Genomic DNA, 25146 nt, shown 5'->3' with positions numbered 1-25146 from the left:
GTGCAGTTTTAGCGCCAATGAAAGTACGGTGATTGGGAAGATTGTCGGAGACAGGAGCACAATTTTAGCGCCAACATCTACAAAGGGTACAAGACCAGGGCGGAGGCGGAAGGCAGATACGCGTGCTATCTAGCGGGAGAGAGGAGAGAGATGAGAAGGAACCGGATGAAGACCATCATCCTTGTGATTATGCTCATCGTGACCGTGATGATGCTCTATGTGATCGTAGTTTAGGTAGGTAGCTAGATTGCGAGTTATGACACTAGCAACTAGGTGGAGAACTTGATAACTTTCTATAACATCCCAAAAATTCAAAACAAAAACCAATGAATTTCCCTAGTTCCAAATTTTGGAACCAACAAAAACTTTTATTAAATTAAGTGTGATACATAGTGATCTTGCTTAATTCTTGTGCTATTGCCATGTTTGCTTGTTAAAGTAGTTTGAAATAATCTTAAACCCTAAACCTCACCCCCTCTTTTCACCATCCTAGTTAAAATAAAATAAAAGGAAAATAAATAAGAAAAAGGCATATGTGCCTATGGCTATATTTATAAAACCTTACCCTAATCTTTTCTACTTTGCTTAGAGGTTTGGAAAACCTTCATACACCTTACCTAGTACTTATCAAACCAAATCCAAGTTGTTTCCAAAGAAAATAAAAAGAAACTAAAAATGCCATAGAGGCATATGAGAGTAAAATAGCAAATATGTGAATTTAAGAATCTTGACCCTAAGACATGTTGTGAATGGTTGGATCACTCTTATATACCATATCAACACTCAACAACACCAATTGGGTCAAGCTAAGTCAAACTAGAACTCAAATACAACATATGCATAGAGGCATATGTGACACATAGCCATAATACCCAATTCTTGCCCTATGACTCTAAACCTTGACCAAATGAAGTGAAACCTTCTCTAAACCTAATATAACACTAAATTGATCCTAACCCATGTCCAAGTAAAGCAAGATGAACAATTCACAAGAATAATGGAATTTGACACATCACCTCTTATGTGTTATGGCCATTTTTGCAAATCTTTGAGAAAGACCATTTGAATTGGTTTCAATGGTCTTAAAATGTTTCTAAACTAATAAGAATCACATTAGAGTCAAGAAAAGTCAAATCAAATGGAGAGAAATCAAATGGTGAGATAATCCCAATTTTACTCACATACACATAAGACCAATTTTGCAAATCTTCACCAAAGGCCACCATTGCTTGATCTATTGTTTGTAAAACTCTTATATATGATAAACAAACACAATTGCATCAAAGAAACCAAAATCAAATCAAAGCAAATCTCAAAATCAACATACATGTGATAATGGTCATATTGCCATTTCATAAAATGTTCACTACTTTACCCCCTGGTTTTGACTTTTCTTCAAACCAAACTTGGTCAACCAAAGCCATGTCATCCAAGACCAGGTCAAGGTGAGTAACTTTCATGTTGACCACCAAGGCTAGAGTTGACTAGGTTGACCAGTATGAATGTGACAAATAGTGTATGTGAAGCAAAGTGAAGATCAACCTCAAATTTGAAACTTTGCAAAACAACTCCAAATTGAACCCAACCACCACCATTCCAACCCTTTAATTATATGATTGAGCTCCACCAAAAAGATTTCCAAATTTCAAACAAAATCTTCATGCGGCCATTGTGTCGAGCACCTTCTGTGCACAATCTGGAAATTGTGTTACATGCTTATATCCATCAGATTCTTGCCTCAACCCCTTTCCAATTGTGATCATTGTGGTCCTGGTACCTCCTCTGGATCAAGCCATGACTTTGCAACCACTAGTGAAAGAGAGAAATGATCACCACCTCACCATGTCGTGCTCATGCCATCACCAATGCCCAACCTCTCTCTGATCCTCTCCTCACCTTTCCTCCTTGTCCTGGAGAATCTACCTAGCACCAGGACACCGACGGTACCCAGCCCTAGCTCGCCACGGCTTGGCATTGGCCGGAACAAGCTCGCCCAGACGCGCCAGAAACCTTGCCAGGCACGCGGTGAGCGCGCCCTGGCATGTCACTGGACGCGCCAGTGCACGTCCTCGCCCCGACAGCCTCGTCCTCCCCCTGCATGCCTACCTCTGCATCGCGCATCGCCAACCTCTCCTCTACGCCGTAGACATGCTCCAGAGCCCGCGGCCGCCTTGTCACCGTCGCCATCATCAAAAATCTGCCGCGCCCGTACTGCAAGCTCTCAACGATGATCCAGCACGCTCCCGTCCTTCCTCTGCCGTCCCTTCACGCGCGCTAGCTCCGCCTAGCCGTCGCCTACACAACGCGCCCCATACCTTGCCCCTTCGCGTCCTGAATCGCCGGCGCCATTGACGACCAGCCGCTCCGCCACGGCCACCCCCTCGCACTATAAAAAGAGGCCCCCTCAGCCTTCTCCTTCCACACCAAACTTGCTCCACTCCCTCTTCTTGACCTCCTCAACCCCAGCCCCCCTTCGATTAAGCCACAGATAGCCCAATCGCTCCGTCGATCGCCGGAGTCCACCGCAGATCAACACGACGATTTCGACCACCATTGGAGCTGCAACTGGTACCAGGCGACTCCCCTTCATCGACAACGCCGCCTAGCACCAGCGACGCCCCTCGCCGGAGTCCCAGCTCGCCGTCGACCCCCTACCTCCGCCGTGCCTGCGTCTGCTTCTCGCCAACGACGACGACGCCCCTCCACCGTTGATTTCGCTTCTGATCGTGCGGCTCAGGTTAGTTGATACCGTTTCGGTGAAATAAGACACTGACTAGTGGGACCCCCTGTCAGCAGGCCCGCTTCGTTGCTGGGCCAGTTTCGCTATTCAAACCATTTCGGCCCGTTATCTTTTCCCGCCTAGCCCAACGATTCCAATTTAGGTTTAATACTTATTGAAATGCCCTGCAGATGCTTTAGTAAAAGTTAAATAGTTTGAAATATACCAATCCAAATCTGGTGATCCAAAATGCTATAGAAAGCTTATGAAATTATCTAGCTAACCTCACTGGATTCAACCTCATATGTTGTGTAGATTTTGAATAGAAAAAATAACAAAACAGATACTTTTCAGCATTCAAATAAATCTCAAAAATCAACCAATGTGAATTTTGAAGTGAATCCAATTGCAATAATTCACATTTCACAAACCCTAATTTACTATGTAAAAATATGATATGAGTTCTGTACATGATCATGGGCTAGAAGCAAATATTGGCTATGTAGTCAATACTAGTCCATTTAAACTATATCCAAATTTTAGGAATTTAAATCTATGAGGTGTAGCACCTCATTTAAATCATTCTCACAAGTGATATGAAGTAATGTGTTGACCTTTAATTGCTTAGGCTCATACTCGCTCACTTGTAGAATTTAAATCAACATAGTATTTAAATTACACTAGTTATTTAAATCACATGAGATGATGAATCTCATTTAAATCACTTTTCTCAAATACTAAGTGTGAAGTGTTGACCTTGGTCAACATGGGATCATCCCTGGTTATTTGAGAAGATTAAATCTTAAGAAGATTCAATGAGAGGAAATTATTTCTCCAAACCAAAGAGAAACCCTAACTCCAATTTTCAATGAGAGGAAATTATTTTCCAAATGATTAAATAAAGAAACCCTAGAATAATTGTTGGATAAATGTTAAGTAATGATGCTAGATCCATTGTGTGAGCCATTAAGGCTAATTAAGAATACTTAAGTGTTGTTTGGTGATTGTATCCTCGTATTCGTTTATAGACGCTAGTACCGGAGACTATCAAGAGGAGGAGGTTTTCTACCAAGAGGAAGATCAAGAAAACTTTGATCACATCACCACTCAAGGCAAGCTATTACCAATGCAAGCTAGACTAATGCAAACTATTTTGGTTGCAAGTTTATATTCTTGCCAAGTGCAAAGCTCTACAAGAGCAAGGCACCATTACATTTTACTTTATGAACCTATCCCAAGTTTTTACTTTACAAGCTTTACTTGATTTTATTTATCAAAGTTACTTTTTGATTTATGATTCACTTGGTTGAATTATAGAGTAGTACAAGAGAATCACACTTAGCCTAGCAAGCTCCAAGATACTTAGCACCCCTCATAACTAGTGGCTAGTGCTCAATATTAAAAGTGACTACTCTAGTTGGGAACTTGTGAATTGAAATGACTTTGAAAACCTTGGAATGATGAGTCATTCTATTGAGAGATTTTGAAGGTGAATATGACTGGTGAATAACTTGGTGAATTTTACAAAAACTGATGGTTGGGTTCGGATGCGATACCATTCCAATTTTACAAGTACCCCCACAATACCTGAATCTGGGTAAGGCTTAGCTGGAAACTTATGTATTTTAGTATGGGTTCCCTCTAAACAAGCGTCATAGGGGTTATGCCGAGGCTGCCTCCGTACTAGTGAAGTGATGTGAAATGACGGGAAATGAGGTGAATGTCCGGCCCAAGCCCTGTGTAGTTCCCAGGCTGACCGCGTGTCTTCACTGGGAGGCCAAGCTCATGGGGAGAGGTGCCTATACTAGAATATGTAAATGAAAGGTTAGGATTGGTAGTTCGCGTACTGCGTACGATAAATCAGGGCCAGTTACCCCTGACGAACTATTGCAATTGTTGTGGCACAAGTGTACAACCTCTGCAGAGTTAAACCTATTCGAATAGCCGCGTCCGCGGTTATGGACAGTTGGAAAGGCCATACTGTTCCGTCATCAGAACTTTTCTAAAAATATGAATGGTGACTTGTGATTTGAACATGAAAGGTGACCTTGACTTTGAATCACAACTGAGTTGTGGGAATGACACTAATGTTCCCACTTGAGTTAGTTAAATGAAGAGGCTTTGATTATTAAAGTGTTTATGAAATAAAATTGGCTTTATGCAAATGAAACTAGAGCTTAGAACCCCCTTACTATAGTTGATAGTATTTACCATAGTATTAGTTTGCGAGTACTTTAAAGTACTCATGGCTGTGTCCCTGGCTATTCAAATGGCCAGACTATGAAGACGAGTACCAGAACCCGGAAGAAGGACAGCAGGACGTCTACGACAACTAGGATCACTCCTGACGTCGACAGTTGCCTGTGGAATAGATGGACTACTACTACGCTACTTTCGCTTCCGCTATGTGTTATGTAATGAATAAATAGAACTTCTATTATTGTAATGAGACTGGATCATGTGATCCTTTATTTGTAAGACGATTATGGTATGTAATGAATGATGTGTTGTGATATCAATCTATTATGTCTCGCAAAAAAAATATTCCTGGGATTGCGATGAATGGCATAATAGGCATCTGGACTTAAAAATCCGGGTGTTGACACTTTCTCACTTCTACAACTAGCTACTTTGTTCGGTGTTGTAACATGATATGAATCATGATTTGGAAACAACTTGTTTATTTGTGTATTGATATAGTAAATTCATGTTTGAATGTATGTGTTTCTATACTTCATGTGTATTGAACCTGTATAAATATTATATGTACTAGACCTATATAAACATATGCCATACCGGCTTTTGCTTCCATGGACCCCCAAACGATACCACAATACTCCTTTGGGGGTTTACACTGTTTTAAATTCGGGGATCCATGGAAGCACAAGCTGGTATATAAATACGCTTAAAAGTCTAAAAAACCAAAAATATACCACCGGCGCATCAGAACTTCTACTTATCCCGCGCACGCATGTGGCCACTAGTTCCACACCTTATCGTCGGCGCATGTGCCTGTTGCGATGGTGGTATGGCCTTATCCCCGGAGCATGTGTCGGATGCATCGGTGGTATGGCCTTATCGCCGGCGAACATGCCAGGTGCGATGGTGGTAACTTGACTACCGCTGGCGCACTTGGCCGGTGCACCGGCAGTAAGACAATACCACCGTCATGTTCCCACCGATATGCGTTGGTACGCTGGGGATGAGGGAAATAGGTGCGTCGGCGGTAAGGTATTTCCTAGTAGTGAATAAGTATACACAAAACTACTCCATGTGTATTTATTATGTCAACTTTTAAAAAAGTTAACTTTTGAGAACCATGTGTTATTTATGCTTGTGAAATTTTATGGTAAACCTTATGCTTCGACTTTTTTTTACTTGAGGCAATTATGTGATTAATCTTATGCTTCTTAAAATTAACGTGAGAATAATGTGAGTACTATCTATGCTTGCCGAATTAGTACTTGTCAGAAATTCAACTAGTTTGTTACTTGTCAGAATAATGTGAGTAATCTTAAGGTGAAACTTTTGTTTGTGTGTTTTCAAACTTGTGACCGAGCGGGACGTTCAGTGAGCTAATTACAAACAAAAAAAAACTTGTGGTTGGATTACATCGAGGAGAGCAAAGTCGTTGTGGAACGCATGTGTTGATGCATCGTTGTTGAACCTGTGGTTGTGGACTGCATGTGTTGATGCAATGGTTTTGATCTTGTGGTTGGATTTGTGATCCGGTAGGGTTGAATTTGATGGCACACCTTATGTTTGTGTGATCTTTATGTGTTGCTTGTGAACATATTGTTGGATTTGTAAACTTGCCGTGTTCATGCATACGGTGAATCTTGTACTCGATATTTATGTGTTGCTTGTGAAAATTGAGTTCTCCTATGGAATTTCTACCAACATATATATGCATTTAATTGCAGGATTTAACTAAAAAATGAAAAAAAAGGAGGGCCTCTTTGCCGAGTGTCTCAGCCAATGACACTCGGCAAAGGGCCTTTAATCTGTTATGCCAAACTCTCTTCATCGAGTGTCTCTGGCCATAACACACTCGGAAAAAGGGCTAATCATCGCCGTGTATTTCCCACTCAGCATAGAGACATGCCACGTGTCCTGGTCAGTCCGGAGGATTGGTTGCCGCGTGTGCCTCACCATGACACCCACCGTATTTGATGTCACCTTTGTCATGTACCGCCCTTCGCGACTCATCAAAGTGTGCTACCGGCCATCAGACCATCATCTAACGGCCGGTGGCTTTTATGTGCCGAGTGCCACCTCTGCACACACAGGACAAAGCCACTTTGCTGAGTACCCGAGGGAATACACTCGGCGCAGGAACAATGTCGACATGATCTTTGCTGCTGAGGCTGTGTCGAGTGTAGTACTCAACAAATTCCTTGTCGCGTATTTTTCCCCTTCACCGAGTATTTTTGGTACACGTACGTAAAAGAAAATATATCTCATGGAGTCATGGTGAATGGGGTAGAAGTGGAACTGATGTTTTTGTTTTACGTGCTAGAGCTCGAGCTTTGCAGAGATATTCGGGCAGTGAGGAGCTGGACAAGCAGGAGCACTTGGGCCTGGAGGTGTTTGGCGAGCAAGAACACATTGGTCGTGAGGCACTGGGTGAGCGAGAACGGGGACTGAGAGGTGTTGGGCGTCGTACTGAATAGTGGTCTGGCAGCTCTCATGTGTTCCCCTTGTTGCTCTATGTTTAGGTCTAGTTGTTCTGATATGTTCCTCCTGTTAATCTATATTTTTTCGATAAAGGATGCTTTATTACTTTTGAGAAGCAATTACATCCAGCCTCTGCATAACCAGGATGCACACAGTCGTTTATGAGTCTTACATCCAAAAGATATCAAAAGTAAACAACTAGGCGGAATACATATCGCAACGATGAATCATATAACGCCTAAGGTTTGGGTGGGGCTTCAATCCGTAGACTATGCTGCCACCCATGTAGGGAAAAAGTATCCCTCGACGTAGCCTCCAACCGTGTACAGACCTCCGTAAATAGGTCTCGGTTCTCCATACGCTGAAGAGGTGACCACAAACGGAGAATACATGTACATCTGTAGATGACCTGCAATAAAGAGCAATTTTTATCATTAAAAATCTTGTCATTTCTACTCAGCCAAAGCGCCCAGATAACTGCTAGCGCCCCCACCCTAAGAAGAAACTTGAACCTTGGATCTATACCTTGAAGCCAATTGCCAAAGACATTGGCCACACTAGTCAGAGGATACAGGGTAGACGCAACTTGGATGACAGACCAAATAGATCTCGCAAATTGGCAATGGAAGAAAAGGTGTTTAATGGTTTCATCCTGATGACAAAAAACACACCTAGTACTTCCGTGCCAATTCCGCTTAACAAGATTGTCTTTGGTGAGAATAACTCCTCGACGAAGGTACCATCCAAAGATTTTGATTTTTAGTGGTATCTTCATCTTCCAAATTTTCTTATTATTGTCAACTGGTAAATCAAAATGAAGTATAGCGTTGTATAAAGATTTAACCGAGAAAGAGCCATCTACATGTAAATTCCACCTAAATTCATCCGGTTCAGGTGATAAGTTAATATCCCCTAGCCTTTGAATTAGTGCATTACATGCCAATAACCTTTGTCCTAGCAAAACTCGTCTGAACGTCACATTCGGTGGCGAGGTAGCCATTACTGTGGCAATGGTATCACCTTTGCGACGCACAATACTACACAACGCAGGATACTGTTCACTTAAGGGGGGCATTGTCTAACCAAACATCTTCCCAGAACCGTATCTGTGTTCCATTCTTGATCGAGAAAGTACCATGGTGAAAAAAAGACATTTTTTGTCGCCATGAGACCAGCCCAGAAGTGTGAATCCCCAGGTTTCCAAACCACTTGGGATAACGTCTTCGAGCCGATATATTTTATCCTAAGAATAGTTTGCCAAATCCCATCCTCTGTAAGAAGCTTAAAAAGCCATTTACCCAGCAGGGCTGAATTCTTGACTTCTAGGTCATGAACTCCAAGCCCGCCTTGATCTTTGGGACTACAAACTATACTCCATTTAACCAGTCGATACTTTATTTTCTCGCTGCCCCCTTGCCAAAAGAATCTGGATCGACAATAATCGAGTTTATGCAGAATTCCTTTCGGCAATAGGAAGAAAGATAATATATACAGTACCATATTTGTCAGTACCGAATTAATGAGTATCAATCTTCCCCCTAGGGACAACAATTTACCTTTCCAACTACTAAGGCGCTTTTGTAGTCTTTCTTCCACTAATTTCCATTCAGCAATTGTAAGTCTCCGATAATGAATCGGAATACCCAAATAGCGAATAGAAAATTGGCCTTGTCCACAACCAAACAACTCTGTATACAAAGTTGTATCATTTTGGGCTTCACCGAAACAGAACAATTCACTTTTATGGAAGTTGATTTTTAATCCCAACAATTGCTCGAAAACCGCAAAAAATAATTTTAGGTTGCGAGCTTTTTCGAGATCATGATCCATAAACAGAATTGTATCGTCGGCATATTGCAGGATAGATAATCCACCATCAACTAGATGTGAAATCACACCCTCAATCTGACCATCAGACTTTGCCCCTCTATAAGTATAGCCAACATATCCGCTACAATGTTGAACAACATTGGTGATAACGGATCCCCTTGGCGTAACCCTTTTTGAGTTTGAAAATAGTGGCCAGTGTCATCATTAACCCTGATTGCCACACTACCTCCATACACGAAATCATTTATTAGAGCGCACCATTCAGGAGAAAAACCTTTCATCCTGAGCGTCTGCTGTAAGAAAGACCACTTGACCTTGTCATAAGCCTTTTCAAAGTCTAATTTTAAAATAACCCCATTTAATTTCTTAGAATGCATCTCATGTACCGTCTCATGCAATACCTCCACTCCATCGAGGATATTTCTTCCTTTCATGAAAGCAGTCTGAGATGGCAGAACAACATGATCCGCAGCCGTATTAAGTCTAATGGTGGCCACTTTCGTGAAAATGTTGAAACTTACGTTTAAGAGGCAAATAGGTCTATATTGTTGAATCCTTTCTGCCTCATTAAGGTTGTCCTATATGCAGAGCACTGAACAAATCTAGAAGATCCGGTTTAATAGTATCCCAGAAAGTTTGATAGAACTCTGCAGGAAAACAATCCGGACCCGGTGCCTTGTTACATTCCATTTGAAAAATTTCGTTTTATACCTCTTCCTCGGAATAAGGTGCGGTTAATAAGGCATATTCTTCCATAGAAACTTAGGGTATGTCATCTGTTAAGTCCTCATTTAGTGAAAAGGAACTTTCGTCCGGAGGACCAAACAGACCTTTATAGTAATTAGTAATGTAAGATTTGAGTTGCTCATGGCCTTCAATCAACCCTTCATCTTGATTAAGAGAGTGAATACGTTTTTTTCCGATGTCTCCCATTGGCTATGCCATGGAAATATCGCGTATTTGAGTCTCCTTAGAAGATGAATTGGGATTTGGAACATTGATACCATTTAAGTTCCTCTTCGCGAAGGAGACTCGCCATCTGCGCATTGGATTGGTTCTTAAGATCAATCTCATGCATTGTCAGTGGTCTCACCTCAGCAAAAGCCTCTAGCTCATCAATCACATTTGATAAGCGAGTCTTCTCTTTTTTAAGGATACCAGCCATATGGGCAGCCCGCCCAGAGAGATGTTTGCGCATATTTGTTAATCTATATTTAGGTATGGTTGCTCACATCTAGGACAACAAACTGTATGCAACCCCAGTTTTACTCTTATGCATCGCCAGCTTTGCAATTAGGAGTTCATCGATAGCAAACCCCACTGTGGCGGCGGACGGAGAGATGCAGGTGAAGCGCATGGGAAGCAAGGTCCATTGTTGCAGGGGTTGGCAACTAGCGAGGTGCACCCTGCTGCTGGATTGGTCATGCTACAGCTGTTGGGAGAGCTATGGCTGGAAGGGGGCTATCTTAATGGGAGCTAGGACATGAGTGTAAAAATACAATATATTATCTAACTCTTTTCACCAGTTCACACTTTTGAAATGGTTGGTAAATGCATCATTTCTAGAGGGAGGCCATTGATCCTATGGAGAGACAGTCAGGTGCGCGTGTTCTTATCCGAAAAATATAGCACGAGCCCCAAAAGATTGGGGGTGATAGGGGGGTTTGAAGTTGTGTATCCATCCTGCTAACACTGCTAGAAGGGCTGGGACGAGATGGGGTAGATTCTGCACAGAGCCCGCGACGGGTGATGCTATTGTTGAGGCAAGCAGCCCGCGAGGAAGAAGCTAGGTAAGGATGGCCATTGTTGGAAATTCAAAATTATTGATGATGGTAAATATGTAATTTTTACATTGTTTTGCTCACTGACAGAAAAACATTCCGCGACTTGCATTTGAACGGAGGGAAAAGTGAAATTAATTTTCCTTTTGCGTTACTAGAAAAAGAATCCTGAAATTTTTCTTTTGCGTGAACACGCGCCAGAGTTGCATGTACATTAAGCAAGAAAGACAAGTCTTACAGGGTGAATACACTGACAGGAACAGAGTCCTGATGTAATACTACGAGGTTGGATCACGATTACTGTGCAGCGCGTACGTGTATGTGTACATACATACATGCACCCGCCTTTTTATTCGCCGTAACGTACGATTATTACTTACTACGTACGTGCACCAACACCACGTACAGGTACGGCGCTATATATACGCTCGCACGTATGCGTCTGCATCTGGTACTGGCCGGTACTCAGTTGTGGACCTCCGCCCGGTACATAGGCTCCGGAATCTCGTTGGGGCTCGCGCAGCAGCGGCAGCCACCATGCCCGCGACCACAGCAGTTGTACCGACAGCCACCGCCGCCTCCTCTGCCGCCACCGCCGCCGTGGTAGCCTCCACCGCCGCCGCCGCCGCCGCCGTGGTAGCCGCCACCGCCTCCACCACCGCCGCCGCCGCCGTGGTATCCACCGCCTCCGCCGCCGCCGTGGTAACCTCCACCTCCCCCGTAGTAGCCTCCGCCGCCGCCGTGGTAGCCCTGCACGCCAGCCGTGGCCTCTTCCTTCTTAGCCTCTGCATGAACAAAAATGTATCCATAGATGCAAGTTAGTAGTCTATAACGAATCGGTAAAGAATTTTTTGCGCTAGCTCACGAGTTTCTTCAGCCGTAGCGACGAGGAAAGCCGCCGCAAGCAGGACAGCGAACACAATGAGACCTTTGGACGCCATGCTTGACACCATCTTCTTCAGTGTGCAAGTGATGGATGGGATGAATGTCCATGCAAACCAAGACCTTATTTATAGGCGGGAGAGCTAGGCTGGCCTCTTTCAATGGAGGAAGAGATAAGAGATAGGACCAGCTAGCAGCTGTGGCCTGCAAGTTGAGGGAAGCTGGCCCTCCCTTGACCTTGATGACTCCATGGATGTCGACTGGTTCGTCGGCAATTCATCGCAACGTGGACCCTGTTGCTGTTGGACGGGACTGCATGAACGTCTCTCTGGCCCCAGCAGCATAGACTTGTTGGTCACCTCCTGTGCGCACATACGGGCACCATACACCTCGCCACAGCGGAGAGGAAAACACAGCAAACTTCGACTTGGCGTCATGCATGCACGCTTCAATCAGCCAGCTCCGGAATATCATATTTCCTATGTCTGAAAATAAATAACTCGTCTGGAATCGCATATATCTACACATTAAAGCGCGTCGATAAATGCGATTTTAGATAAATTTGACTCACTTATTTTTAGACGGAGGAAATATAGGTGCTATCCAAATCGATCGGATAAGATATGCATGTTTCTTTCGGAATTTGGAGACCCATGTACATACATATAAATGCAGAGGCGTAGCTATGTACAGGTCGGAAGGCCACCTCCCCAGCTTGTAAAGAATTAGCGAAGGAATAATTTTACAAGGCTCATAGTTAAAAAATAAAAGAGTAAATTTTAGTTTTTACCCCTACTTTACAAGACACTAATTACCGCATTTAGAAAATTTTCATCCTAACTACCCCATTTAGTGGAATTTTTGCCACTTCTTACCGTCTGAGATAATTTGAGCATTCATGTTATTGGGTTTTGATTGTTAGGTCGATGTGGTGTGCCATGTAGGCGATTTCGTCCTCGAGGTCATTTTCTTGTTCACATCCAGTGCCACATTTGATCCGCCCGAGCATATTTGGTTGGTGTTCTTGTTAACATAACACGAAACACGTTCTGTTTCCGGCAGATAGATTTTATCGCAAGGTATTGTACCGGTATCATGTTGCTCAACTCACTTTTTCTTTGATCGGGAAGACCAATCTACGACGATGGGGGACTCGTAGAGATGATTTCCAGTGATTGTCAGCGCCGATTGGTCTAGGAGTACAGACAGTGAGAAAATTTCATGATTGCAGACCGTGAGAGAAGTTCATCAGAGCAGATCGTGTTAACTGGTAGAATTAGGGGTCAAAGTTCCTTGTTTTGGTCAATGCCGGTCGACACATTAGGCCGAAATGCTTAAGCAGCATGTCAATGCACATAGATAGCTGCAATCTTGGAAGGAGGGGCATTGGATTGTGGAACAACATGTCCATGGTGTGGCTCAAAAACAAGAGAAATCCCGTTCGGTAATGGGTAAATTGATGGTCTAACATGTTCCCATGCAAGAACAAAAAAGAAAAGTTAGAGAAAAACTTGGATGTGGCTCCGAAATATTGGAAATGGGTAAATTTGGGCGTAACTTTTGCTAAATGGGGTAGCTATGGTAAAAACTTGATAAATGGAGTAATTAGTGTCAAAAATTCTAAAACAGAGGGTAAAAATTGGAATTTACTCGAAAAAGAATTATCTTGGCGAGCTCCGCCACTGCAGAAATGCTTAACGTACTATATGGTCGCTCTCCATCGGCACTGTGGTGGGTTGTATATGAATAATCAGCCATATACGATGCGTTTAATTTATTATCTCTTTCAATCTCTCTTTGAGCACAACACAAGGAGACGCACATAATGCACATCATACTGTTGGTTTTGAAAATGAGACCAAAAGTGGGAGGTTCCACTGTGGTATTTCACTAAGATAGTGGGCTCGAACTTGGCTACACCACTTCATGTGCGGCGAGTAAGACCCGCTATATACAATTACATTGTTTTAAGTGGTTGCATATACAATTACATTGTTTTAAGTGGTTGCATATGCAATTACATTGTTTTAAGTGGTTGCATATGCAATTACATTGTTTTAAGTGGTTGCATATAGAGGAGCAGTTGTGGCCTAGTTGACTCCATGGAGGGTGACTAGTTCGTCGGCTATTCATCGCCCGCGTGGTAACGTGGACCCCGTTGCTGTTGGATGGGTCTCCATTAACGTCTCTCAGGCCCAGCAGCACACACTTGCTGATCACCTCCTGTGTGCACATACGGGGCACTGTACACCTCGCAGCGGCGAGGAATACACTACGAAATTGGACTTGGCGTCATGCATGCACACATCGGTCAGCCAGCTCTGGAATATCATATTTTCTATGTCCGAAAATAAATGACTCTAATTTGTTTAAAACCGCATTTATCTAGATGAGCAATTTATCTAGAATCGCCCATACCTACACACTAAAGCGCGTCGACAAATGTGATTTTAGATAAATTCAATCGACTCACTTATTCCTAGATGCAGAAAATATTAGGTGCTATCCAAATCGATCAGATAAGATATGTTTTTTTTCTGAATTTAGAGATCCGTGTACATACATAAATGCATAGGCGTGGCTATATACAATCCGGGAGGCCACCGCCCCAGCTTTTGTAAAGAATTAGCGAAGGAATAATTTTACAAGATTTATAGTAAAAAAAGTTACTATTATCTTGAGGAGCTCCGCCACTGCAGAAATGCTTAATGTACGATTTGGTTGCTCTCCATCGACACCATGGTGGGTCGTCTATGAATCTACCACATACAATGCGTTTAATTCTGCATCTCTTTTAATTTCTTTGAGCACAACACAAGGAGAGGCACATAATGCACACTAAATGTACATTTAGGTTGTTTTGCTTTCCCTCTATTTTATAAGTTTTGTCGTGGTTTTAGTTCAGGAGAAGTATATATGTATCCAGTGATGTATATACACAATTGCATTGCGTTAAGTGGTTGCATATATATAGGAGCAGCTATATATGCCCATGTTGACTCCATGGAGGTTGACTCATTCGTCGGCAGTCCATCGCGCGCGTCGTAACGTGGACCTTGTTGCTTTTGGACAGCACTGCAGGCCCCAGCATATGTACACTTGTTTGACACCCCTTGTGCACATACGGGGTACCATACACCTCGCCGCGGTCCATTATTGATGTGTAGCAATAGATCCAAAATTCCAAATCGTCTGGATAAGATATGGATGCCTTCTTCTGAATTTGGACATCCCTAGTTCTCTTCTTGGAGAAATGCTTAACGTACGTGTATATATATGGTCGCTCTCCATCGTAACGTGGTGCGGGTCTCATATAATCCTGCATCTCTTTCTTTTTCTTTGAGCACAAGCAGACGCATATATTGCACACTATACATATACTCCCTCCCCTCCATAATTATTGTCGTAGTTTTACTTTAAATTTCAACTAAAATCACGACCATAATTATATATGTCATGGAGGTAGTACGTACCAAGGTTGTTTTAGATATGTGCACGTATGTATGTATCCTGATATGTATATAGATTAATTACATTAACACGCCATGTATCGCATGCACAGTCTCACTCCTCTTTTGCACAGATAGTTCTCCGGCCTTCTAAAAATTGTGGACCCCATCCGTATTTTCAAACTGTTTGAGGTTATTAATTTGGTTTGTGCAGTTTACTTCTGTGGTTTGTTTTGTCCCGATATTTCGAGATCTCAACGAATGGACCCGAAGGTGAGCAAGAGCTGAGCAAGTGACTCTTTTTACTGGAGAGAAAAATCGAGATACAAAATGTGGAGGTGCCTTTATGATCTTTCTATTTGTCTCATTTTATTTCACCAAAAAAATATTTATTTAGTTAATCAATAAAGTATTATCATTTTCTATTAATAATGTTGCAAAACCTTACAACAAACTAATGTTTTGCTTAGTTTATGAATAAACCCTAGGGCAGCTTGTTCCTTAAGTAGGTCATGTGGACTCATGTTTCATTGAATCTTGGCTTGAAGTCATTGCAATGCACCTACCATGCTTCGGTATTTGGTGATGTCTTCAGGACCCAAAACAGTTACCCAAAGTAGTCCTCCTGTCGTTGCCTATTCGACGGTGCCTCGGAGGAGGGATCCTCACGAGGGGGAGAAGAAGTAGGGGCCATAGGACGGAGTGCACTCGGGACGGTGGTACGCGATTTACCCAGCTTCGGAACACCTGCACGATGACAGGGCCTACTGCTGCTTGTATGGAATTATCTGGGCGCTTTCGTGTTGTTACAATGAGTTGTGGTTATCCCTCTAGGGCTCCCGGGATCCGGCTTATAAAGGCGCACGGATCTAGGGTTTACATGGAGAGTCCTAGTCGGAATACAAGTTGCCTAACTACGGTACAATATCTTGCCGTGTACGTCAAGGATCCGCCTTCTATCAGGACCGTGCTGGATCCGGATACTTCATGGGCCTTCACGGATCCGGCCTCCTTCGTAGGTCGGTTGGGATCCGGCTTCCTGTTCCTGGGCTGGACTTCATCCTTCAGGATCTACAGCAACTGGGCCGCCCGATGGGCCACACGCCACATCACCGTCTGTGGGCCACCCGGGCTTGCCGGATCTAGGCCATGCCGTTGATACACCTATAAAGTATACCCACAACAGTAGCCCCCGAAGTTCTCCGAGATTCATCATTCCTCCCACCTCAAAACTCGGATCCAAAGAGAATCTTGAAGAGCTTCAAAACTTTACTTGTTTCCGGTATCATCTGCTCGGAAATTCTCCTTTCTTCTGAATCGGTAATGTAAATTTTCCCGCGCACAACTTCCTCTTTTTCCGCGCTAAATTTTCGGAGATCCGAATCTTTAGCCGGAAATTTCGGAAGCGTGCAGTTAAGTTACCTCCACGTCATTTTACCGCTTTCGACCTAAGACACGTGTCAGCCATCCGACGGTGTGACCGTTCCGTTTCCACCGTCGGATCCGAATCACGAATCTCCGCGCGAGGTCTATAAATACCCCCACGCGCGGTAACTTTCCCATTCTTTCACCGCAATCTTCACCTCATCTTCTTCCTCGCGCAGCGCCGCCCGCCAGATCTGAACTCCGGCGAGCCTCCGCACAGAGAGCTTCGACCACCGCCGTTCCAAGGTCTCTCTTGACCCAAGATTCGCGCGTTTGATCGGGAAATTATCTCCGCCGCCGATTCGTGGTTATTGGAGGCTCAGCGCTGCAAGTCCGGCGACCTCATCCTCGCCGGAGTCTCGACGCACCACCGCGCCATTAACTGTAAGTGCACCGGTCTGTAGAAGAAGAAGTAGATTAGTGTAGATTCCGACTACTCAAACTAGTTTGCATGGGTGCAGCCGGAAGCATGTCACATGGTTTGCCACTTTATACTGGTAGTTCTCCGAGTAGTCCAGAGCCCAACACATTAGAACCAATCTGTCCGGATCCCATAGCATACTTGTCACCATTTGTTTCCGACATCAGACTAGCTCAACCATTCTCCGCCTCTTCCAGCACTGCGCTAGGCCGGATCCCTACTGCCCAAGAAATCCAAGAAGAATTCGAAGGACAAGCTAGGATGGTAGCCAAAGTACAGGAAGCAGAAAACAAGAAGGCCACCAAGGCCCGAATCTGAGAAGGCGAGATGGGTCAGTGGTGGCCCTGCGAAACTACCGACGCGGAGTTGAGGGAGCTCCAGAACGAGGGCATGATCTCCTCCCATTGGAGTTTCATGCGTGACTCCGACGTCCCCAAGCCGGATGCGGACGAAAGGGTCATGACCAAGGCTTGGGTTGAGCGCGGTCTATCGCTCCCCTGTTCGGAATTCTTCCTCTCAATCCTCACCACCTACGGACTTCATCCCCACAACACCTGCCCGAACTCATACCTCCTTCTCTCCAACTTCGCAACTCTCTGCGAAGGGCATCTTGGGATCCGACCAGATGTCCGGCTATGGCAGTTTTTCTTCCGGGTGAAGAAGGAAACGAAAGACAAGGACATGGTGAACTACGGGAGCATGACCTTCATGCTCCGACCTGGCCGCATGTATCCGCCACATGACTCCCACGAATCCGTCCGATACTGGAACGCCGGATGGTCCTACGAGAAGAACATCTCAGTTCCGGGCGTCCACGAAGGACTGCCCAAGTTCATCAACAAGCCTCCGGAAGAATTGGCTAGCTGGAGCTTCGTCCCCACACTCGCCCAAACTCCGATATTGGAGAAGGCTGCGCGGAGGATCTCTTGGTTGGTCCACGACGGACTGACCGGAGCCCAGCTTACCCTTAGCTGGTTTTCGCAGAGAATCCAGCCTCTTCGCTACAACGCACATCTGATGTACGCATATACCGGGGCGGATGATCCTCTCCGAGTAACACGCCATGATCTCCCTGCTGATTCTCTCAAGAGGAGAATCAAGACCCTTGTGAAGATAGGCCGGGGCCAACCGGTCCCGGAACTGATTAAAGACATCAACACGCACGACCAATGTCCTCCGGTAATCACTTGTTCCTCTGTCATTTCTTCAACTTCTCATGTTTTTGAAACATTCTAACTTACTCTTGAATTTTCCTCTCAGCTTGACACTTTAGCGGAGGAAGATCTACGCAACATTCTTCGAGTCCTCGTCAGCGGCGATGCAGCGGAGGAGGATCCGGAGGACCCCGAGGAGGAAGAGGAGCAAGCACCCCGAAAGGCTGCCCCTCGACCTTCAAAGCGTCCCCGCGCCAAAGCTTCTAGCTCTTAAGCCGGAGCTAGCGGCGAGGCCTCCGCCAAGAAGCCCAAGGTGACCAAGCCGCCTCCGCTCGATTCCAAGAAAGCGGAGCGTGAGCGTCTCAAACTACTGGCGACAGCAGGAAAGCGCTCGCGTCCCAATATTCCGGGCGCGACGTAAGTTTCTGAGTATAACATGTCTTTTATCTTAGTAAGCTTTGTTACTTATATATTTTCTTTGCCCTTTTGTAGGAATCCGAGCACCACCACCGCGCGGCCCAACATCCATGTTGTGGGTATACTTCATGGGTGTACCATCGACAGTGCCTAGATCCGGCAAGCCCGGGTGGCCCACAGACGGTGATGAGGCATGTGGCCCATCGGGCGGCCCAGTTGCTGTTGATCATGAAGGAAGAAGTCCGGCCCAGGATCAGTAAGCCGGATCCGTACCGACATAGGAGTAACCCGGATCCATGGAGGCCCATGAGGAACCCGGATCCAGTACGACGTGTATGGAAGGCGGATCCGTGACGTGCACGGCAAGATATTGTACCGTAGCTAGGCTATCTGTAATCCGGCTAGAACTCTCCATGTAAACCCTAGATCCGTGCGCCTTTATAAGCCGGATCCCGGGAGCCCTAGAGGCACAACCACAACTCATTGTAACAACGCGAAAGCGCCCAGATAATTCCAGACAAGCAGCAGTAGGCCCTGTCATCGTGCAGGTGTTCCGAAGCTGGGTAAATCGCGTACCACCATCCCGTGTGCACTCCGCCCTATGGCCCCTACTTCTTCTCCCCCTCGCGAGGATCCCTCCTCCGAGGTACCGTCGATTAGGCAACGACAGTTGGCGCCCATCGTGGGGCCTGTGGCGTCTGGAGGCCGGAACCGGGAGGGTTCCGCCATGGGAAGCTACGACGATACCATCGCTGTGGGGCGCGTCCTTTACGCCGGGAATCTGCCGATCGTCCCTCCGGATGAGTGCTGGATTCCGGCTAGGACAAACCCCGTCAAGCTCTCCATCGTCCCAATTGGCGGCATTCACATCTTCATCGGGGAAACCGTCGATTCCGACGGAAACCCACTGGTAAGTAATGCAGACGCGACCGCCGCAGAGCTGGACGCTGTCGCGAAGATCCGATCTGAGATGCAGGAGCTTCCCAAGGAAGATTCCGCCTTGGATCTGGAAATTTCAAAGCCCACCCAATCCGCCCCTGAGCAGGAAACAAAGGTGGAAGACCAATGCAGATCCGCCTGGGTCTCCCAGGTGTTAGAAAAGCAGAGGTGCCACTTCGTACACTTCTTGGCCCATACCGCCGGAACCGCCCCTCAAGAAGACGGAGCTGGTCCTGAGCAGGTAGAGGCACCGGAAAACAGCGCAGATCCGGATCAGGCTCAGCCTGTCGGAGAAAGCGAGGCTCCGGTTGAAGAGTCGATTTTGGGCAATCTGAGCCCAATCTCCGGAGACACCCTGTCCATGGAATCTGATGACTTCGTCCGCAAGCTAGGGGAGTATGGTTTCGGCGATCAGCCTGAAGTCGACTCCGCCCAGCCTAAGCAGGTTCTCGCAACGGTAGCAGCGCTGGGACAAACTGGATCTGGAGACCAAGTCAGCCAATCCGACCCTCAACCATCCCAACAAGGATCTCCAATGTCTCGGGTGCGACCCCAAAGGGATTCTTCCTCGGAGGAAATCCTGTCAGCAGAGGAGGTGGCCGCGCGAGCAGTTCTTAACACACCTATAACCCCGGGCGACGCCGCAGATCTGGAGGCTCTAGAGACCGCCAGAAAGGAAATGCTGGCCACAGCCAAGAGGCTCGCCGATACCGAAGCTGCGTTAAAGGTAGGAAGGGCAGATCATGCAGCCTGGCTGGAAAACTTCGACAGACAGGACCGCGAGATTACTGCCACACTCGAGCAGGTCAAGAGCATGAGGGCTGAGTGGGAAGTAAAGATGATCTATGCGCAGGCGGAGGCCGATCGTATTGTTAGAGAAGCAATTCCGCCTCGCAGGATACCCTTCAACACGCCCGCAGATCACCAGCCGCTGGAAACTCCAAAGGACAACATGCAGAAAGCAGCGGAATTGCTGAAGAAGAAGGACGAAGAAGTTGATATCAACTATCTCCGCACACTTGTCGCTTCAGCAATGCAGCAGCAGAGCAAGGCAGATACTTCGCGCAGGTTGGAATCCAATCCGGATAACTGTGTATCTACCGCGCAGAAGGACGCCCGCGCCGATCGGCATCCCGACGATGAATCACACACCGGATCCTCGGAGCGCAGAAGAAGGGCCAGGGAACACCCAAATCCAATCCCCGTTCCGTCACAGACGCCTCCGTCGGATCCAAGAAAGGGAAAGGATGCGATGTACTCCGGAAGAGACAAATACCGCAATCCCTCTCCTCCGCCCAACGGTTACCCGCGACCCCCTCGCCGCCGTAGTCCAGCCGGAAACACCAGGCCCCCAGGGCATGGTGCGATTATTATCCGCGACAACGTGCTGCCAAGAAACAGAAACAGGGAGCGTTCGCCGGAACCTCGCCGGAACCAGGACAATGTTCATGAGCCCGAGCCCAGGAGGAGTCAGAATGAAGACCGCGGTCCAGAGCCTCGCCGGAACCGCGATCCAGAACCTCGTCGGAGCCGCGACCCAGAACCTCGCCGGAGCCGGGACCCAGAGCCTCGTCGGAGCCGTGACCCGGAGCCTCGCCGGAACGACCAGGGCAGCCAGCGCCAAGGTGAAGGCAGCCACAGGAGCCGGAGTCAGCACCAGGAAGGCCGAGGAGATTCAGATGGCGGAAGCAAGAAGTCAGACCGCCCACCTCGCAGGTCTCCCTCACCACCACCTAGCGGTGGCGGCGGAGGTGGAGGCGGAGGCAATGGCCGGAGATCTCGCTCTCGCTCAAAGTCTCCTCGCCACGGCTCGCGCGACGCGCGGGACCGCCTTAACGAGTACAGAACCGACTACATTGGTCCGAAGTGCTTTGGCAGGATGATTCGAGAGGAACCAAAGCCAAGGATGAACCTCAAGCTACCCGGAAATCTGAAGCATTATGATGGCACCGAAAGGCCGGATACCTGGATTGAGGATTACTATAATGCTGTAACCTTCGCCGGAGGAACCCCTAACATCGCTTGCCGCATGCTTCAGTTGTACCTTGTAGGTCCAGCCCGGATCTGGCTCAGTGACCTCGAGAAGAACTCCATCTTTTGCTGGTTCGACCTGAAGAACGCTTTTGAGAAACACTTCAGGGGCACCTACAAGAGACCTGCCACAACAAGCGACCTACAGGCATGCATCCAGAAGAAGGGCGAAACATCGAGGAACTTCCTCACCCGATGGTTGGCATGCAGAAACGAGTGCGAGAACGTCGACAACCGCACAGCAATGCACGCTTTCATTGGGGGCTTGCAGCGAGGAGGATTGCTGCGACACAAGCTAACTTGCTTGGTCAATGCAAATAAACTGACGTTGGATGACATGATCACCATCGCTAGCGATCACACTGCCGCCGATGACGACGCAGGCGGTGATCTCGCAGCTATAGCAATCCCCCTGCATCAACAAAAGAAGAACCATGACAACGGCGGCAGCAGCAGCCATAAGCGCAAGAACCCTGATGACCAGAAGAGTGGCGGATCCGAGATGGTCGCCATGGCGTTTCAACGTGGAGGTCCAGGAGGCGGAAGAGGACGCGGACGCGGAGGCGGAGCCGGCAGGGGTCAGCAGCATACCTGCGAGGTCACTGCTGCCGGATCCCGCGCTCCGCAAACCTATGAGGAGTACAGAGACATGCCCTGCCTGGCCCATCTGGATCCGGTTACAGGGAAGTCCACTCATACCAACCGCAACTGCAAGTGGGTCAATGATCTAAAGAACGACCCGGAGGCCGGATACAAGCGCGCCCGGAAGCACCGCCCTCGCGGAAAAGGTGGCAAGGGCAAGAACAAAGACAAGGAGGACGATAGTTCCGAGGCGATGGATGAGGATGATAACTCGCCGGATCCCAAGGCAGGAGCCGCAGGTAAATCCAATCCATTCGACAAAAAGAGCGTGGGGGCTTACCACACATTCCTCGGAACCCCAACAGTACGCGCCTCCAAGTCAGCTACCCGGATCCTGAACGCCATAGTTCCGGCTGTGCCGCAGTACGTCAGGTGGTCGGAAATCCCGTGCACTTTTGATCGGAAGGATCACCCCGCAATTGTGCCAAAAGAATGCTACGCCTTGGTTGTAAGTCCCCGCATAGACGGGTATGACTTCTCCAAGTGCCTCATGGATGGCGGAGCCAGCTTGAACATCATGTACCTGGAGACTCTAGAGCGGATGAACCTCACCAAGGAACAGCTCAAGCACAGCACCACTGAGTTTCATGGTGTGGTTCCGGGTAAGAAGGCAAACTCCCTCGGCAGCATCACACTTCCCGTGGCTTTTGGCGATGTTCACAATTTCCGCGAAGAGAAGATCACGTTTGAAGTGGTGCCCTTCAAGAGCTCCTACCACGTCATCTTCGGCAGGCCCACCTACCACAAGTTCCACGCAAGAGCGTGCTACATCTACAACAAGCTCAAGATTCCGGGTCCTAAAGGTATGATTACCGTATCCGGAGACTACAAAAAGGCTCATGAGTGCGAGTTAGGCGAAGCCGCCTTCGCATGAGTACGTGATATCCGGAGAAGAGCTGAAAGGCTACGAGCCGCGGTGGATCCGGCGAGATGCAGACCACCAAGAAGCAAATCTCCGAGCAGAAAACCTCCTTCAAGCCCGCGATAGAAACCAAGAAGCATGACCTCATCCCAGGTGACTCTTCCAAGCAGGTTTCAGTCGGAGCCAACATGGACCCCAAATAGGAAAGCGCGCTCGTCGAGTTCCTCCGCGCTAACATGGATATCTTCGCATGGCAACCTTCTGACATGTCCGGAGTACCTAGGGAACTCGCCGAGCACTACCTCAACATAAATCCGGGGGCCAAACCAGTGAAGCAAGCTATGCGACGCTTTGGAGATAAGAAGCGCCGCACCATAGGAATGGAACTAGCAAAGTTACTAGAAGCAGGTTTTGTAATAGAAGTTATCCATACCGATTGGGTCGCGAATCCCGTCCTTGTACCCAAAAAGAACACTGAAATACTAAGAATGTGCATCGATTACTCTGGCTTGAACAAACATTGCCCGAAGGATCCGTTCCCCTTGCCGCGCATTGACCAAGTCATTGATTCGACGGCGGGGGCGGAACTTCTGTGTTTTCTTGATGCGTATTCCGGGTATCATCAGATCCGGATGAAGGAATCCGACCAAAAGGCGACTTCATTCATTACCCCGTTTGGTACTTACTGCTATGTTACTATGCCCTTTGGTTTGAAAAATGCAGGTGCTACTTACCAACGTACGATGCAGCGATGCCTGAAGGACTAAATTGGCCGGAACGTGCACGCTTACGTCGACGACATCGCGGTCATGACCCGGAAAGGATCCGACTTGATCAGCGACCTCACAGAAACCTTCGACAACCTCCGCAGGTACAAGATGATGTTGAATCCGCTGAAGTGCGTCTTTGGCGTGCCAGCCGGAAAACTCCTTGGCTTCATAGTCTCTCACAGAGGCATTGAGGTTAACCCGGAAAAGATCAAGGCAATCCTGTGCATCAAAAGGCCAACTTGTCTAAAAGATGTGCAACGACTAACTGGTTGTGTTGCAGCAATCAGTAGGTTTGTTAGCCGTCTTGGCGAGAAGGCGCTACCTCTGTACAAGCTGCTGAAGAAAACAGACAAATTTGTCTGGGACGACGCAGCCGACGCAGCTCTTCGAGGGTTGAAGGAAATACTTACCTCCCCAACTATCTTGGCAGCTCCAGCAGAGTCAGAGCCAATGCTCCTTTACCTGGCAGCTACCAACAAAGTCATCAGCCTCGTCATCGTGGTGGAGCGAAAGGAAGAAGGTCATGAATATGACGTCCAAAGACCTGTCTACTACATCAGCGAGGTGCTGACGGAGTCAAAACAAAGGTACCCTCACTTTCAGAAGTTAGCCTATGGAGTGTTCCTGGGCAGCCGGAAGCTGAGGCACTACTTCCAAGAGCATCCAGTAACAGTCGTGAGCAAGGCTCCGCTGTCAACAATTCTCAACAACGCTGACGCAACAGGATGTACGGCCAAATGGGGCATCGAGTTATCCGCCTTCGACATCGCTTACAAGCCCAGGACTGCGGTTAAATCCCAAGTCTTGGCAGATTTCGTCGCAGATTGGACAGAAGCTCCGGATGCAAGTCTGGAGCCGGAACCAGAAACATGGGTCATGCACTTCGACGGATCCAAGCAGCATCAAGGCTCAGGAGCCGGAGTCACCCTGAAGTCCCCTACCGGAGAAGAACTGCAGTATGTTCTGCAGATCCACTTCGAAGCTACTAACAACATGGCGGAATATGAGGCTCTACTACACGGTCTGCGCATCGCTAAGGAAATTGGGATCAAGCACATCATATGCTGTGGAGATTCCGACCTGGTGGCACAACAAGTAGCCGGAACCTGGAACGCCAGAAATTCCGTCATGGCGGCCTACAGAGACG

At 47.1% G+C, this 25146-nt stretch overlaps 1 protein-coding gene across 1 annotated transcript; it reads right to left on the bottom strand.

The window, feature by feature from the left end:
• Positions 1-11181: 11181 nt before the first annotated feature.
• On the bottom strand, positions 11182-12031 carry LOC127326568 (uncharacterized). Its single transcript, XM_051353420.2, has 2 exons — positions 11873-12031; positions 11182-11792 (listed from the first exon to the last, which is right to left on the bottom strand). Exons 1-2 carry the CDS (start codon positions 11958-11960, stop codon positions 11473-11475), a joined length of 408 nt encoding a protein of 135 aa, XP_051209380.1. The 5' UTR covers positions 11961-12031; the 3' UTR covers positions 11182-11472.
• Between the last annotated feature and the right edge of the window lie 13115 nt (positions 12032-25146).

This window comes from Lolium perenne, unplaced genomic scaffold (assembly GCF_019359855.2).
Source record: "Lolium perenne isolate Kyuss_39 unplaced genomic scaffold, Kyuss_2.0 unplaced22, whole genome shotgun sequence".
Taxonomy (NCBI): domain Eukaryota; kingdom Viridiplantae; phylum Streptophyta; class Magnoliopsida; order Poales; family Poaceae; genus Lolium; species Lolium perenne.
The sequence above is the reverse complement of the archived record's forward strand: the minus strand, read 5'-3'. Positions and strand labels throughout refer to the sequence as shown.

Bases quoted from the DNA above. Each gene is read 5' to 3' on its own strand.
- LOC127326568 (XM_051353420.2), bottom strand. From the start codon at position 11,960: ATGGTGTCAAGCATGGCGTCCAAAGGTCTCATTGTGTTCGCTGTCCTG. The intron at 11,793-11,872 runs GTGAGCTAGCGC...TTGTTCATGCAG, and splicing joins CGCTACGGCTGAAGAAACTC to AGGCTAAGAAGGAAGAGGCC.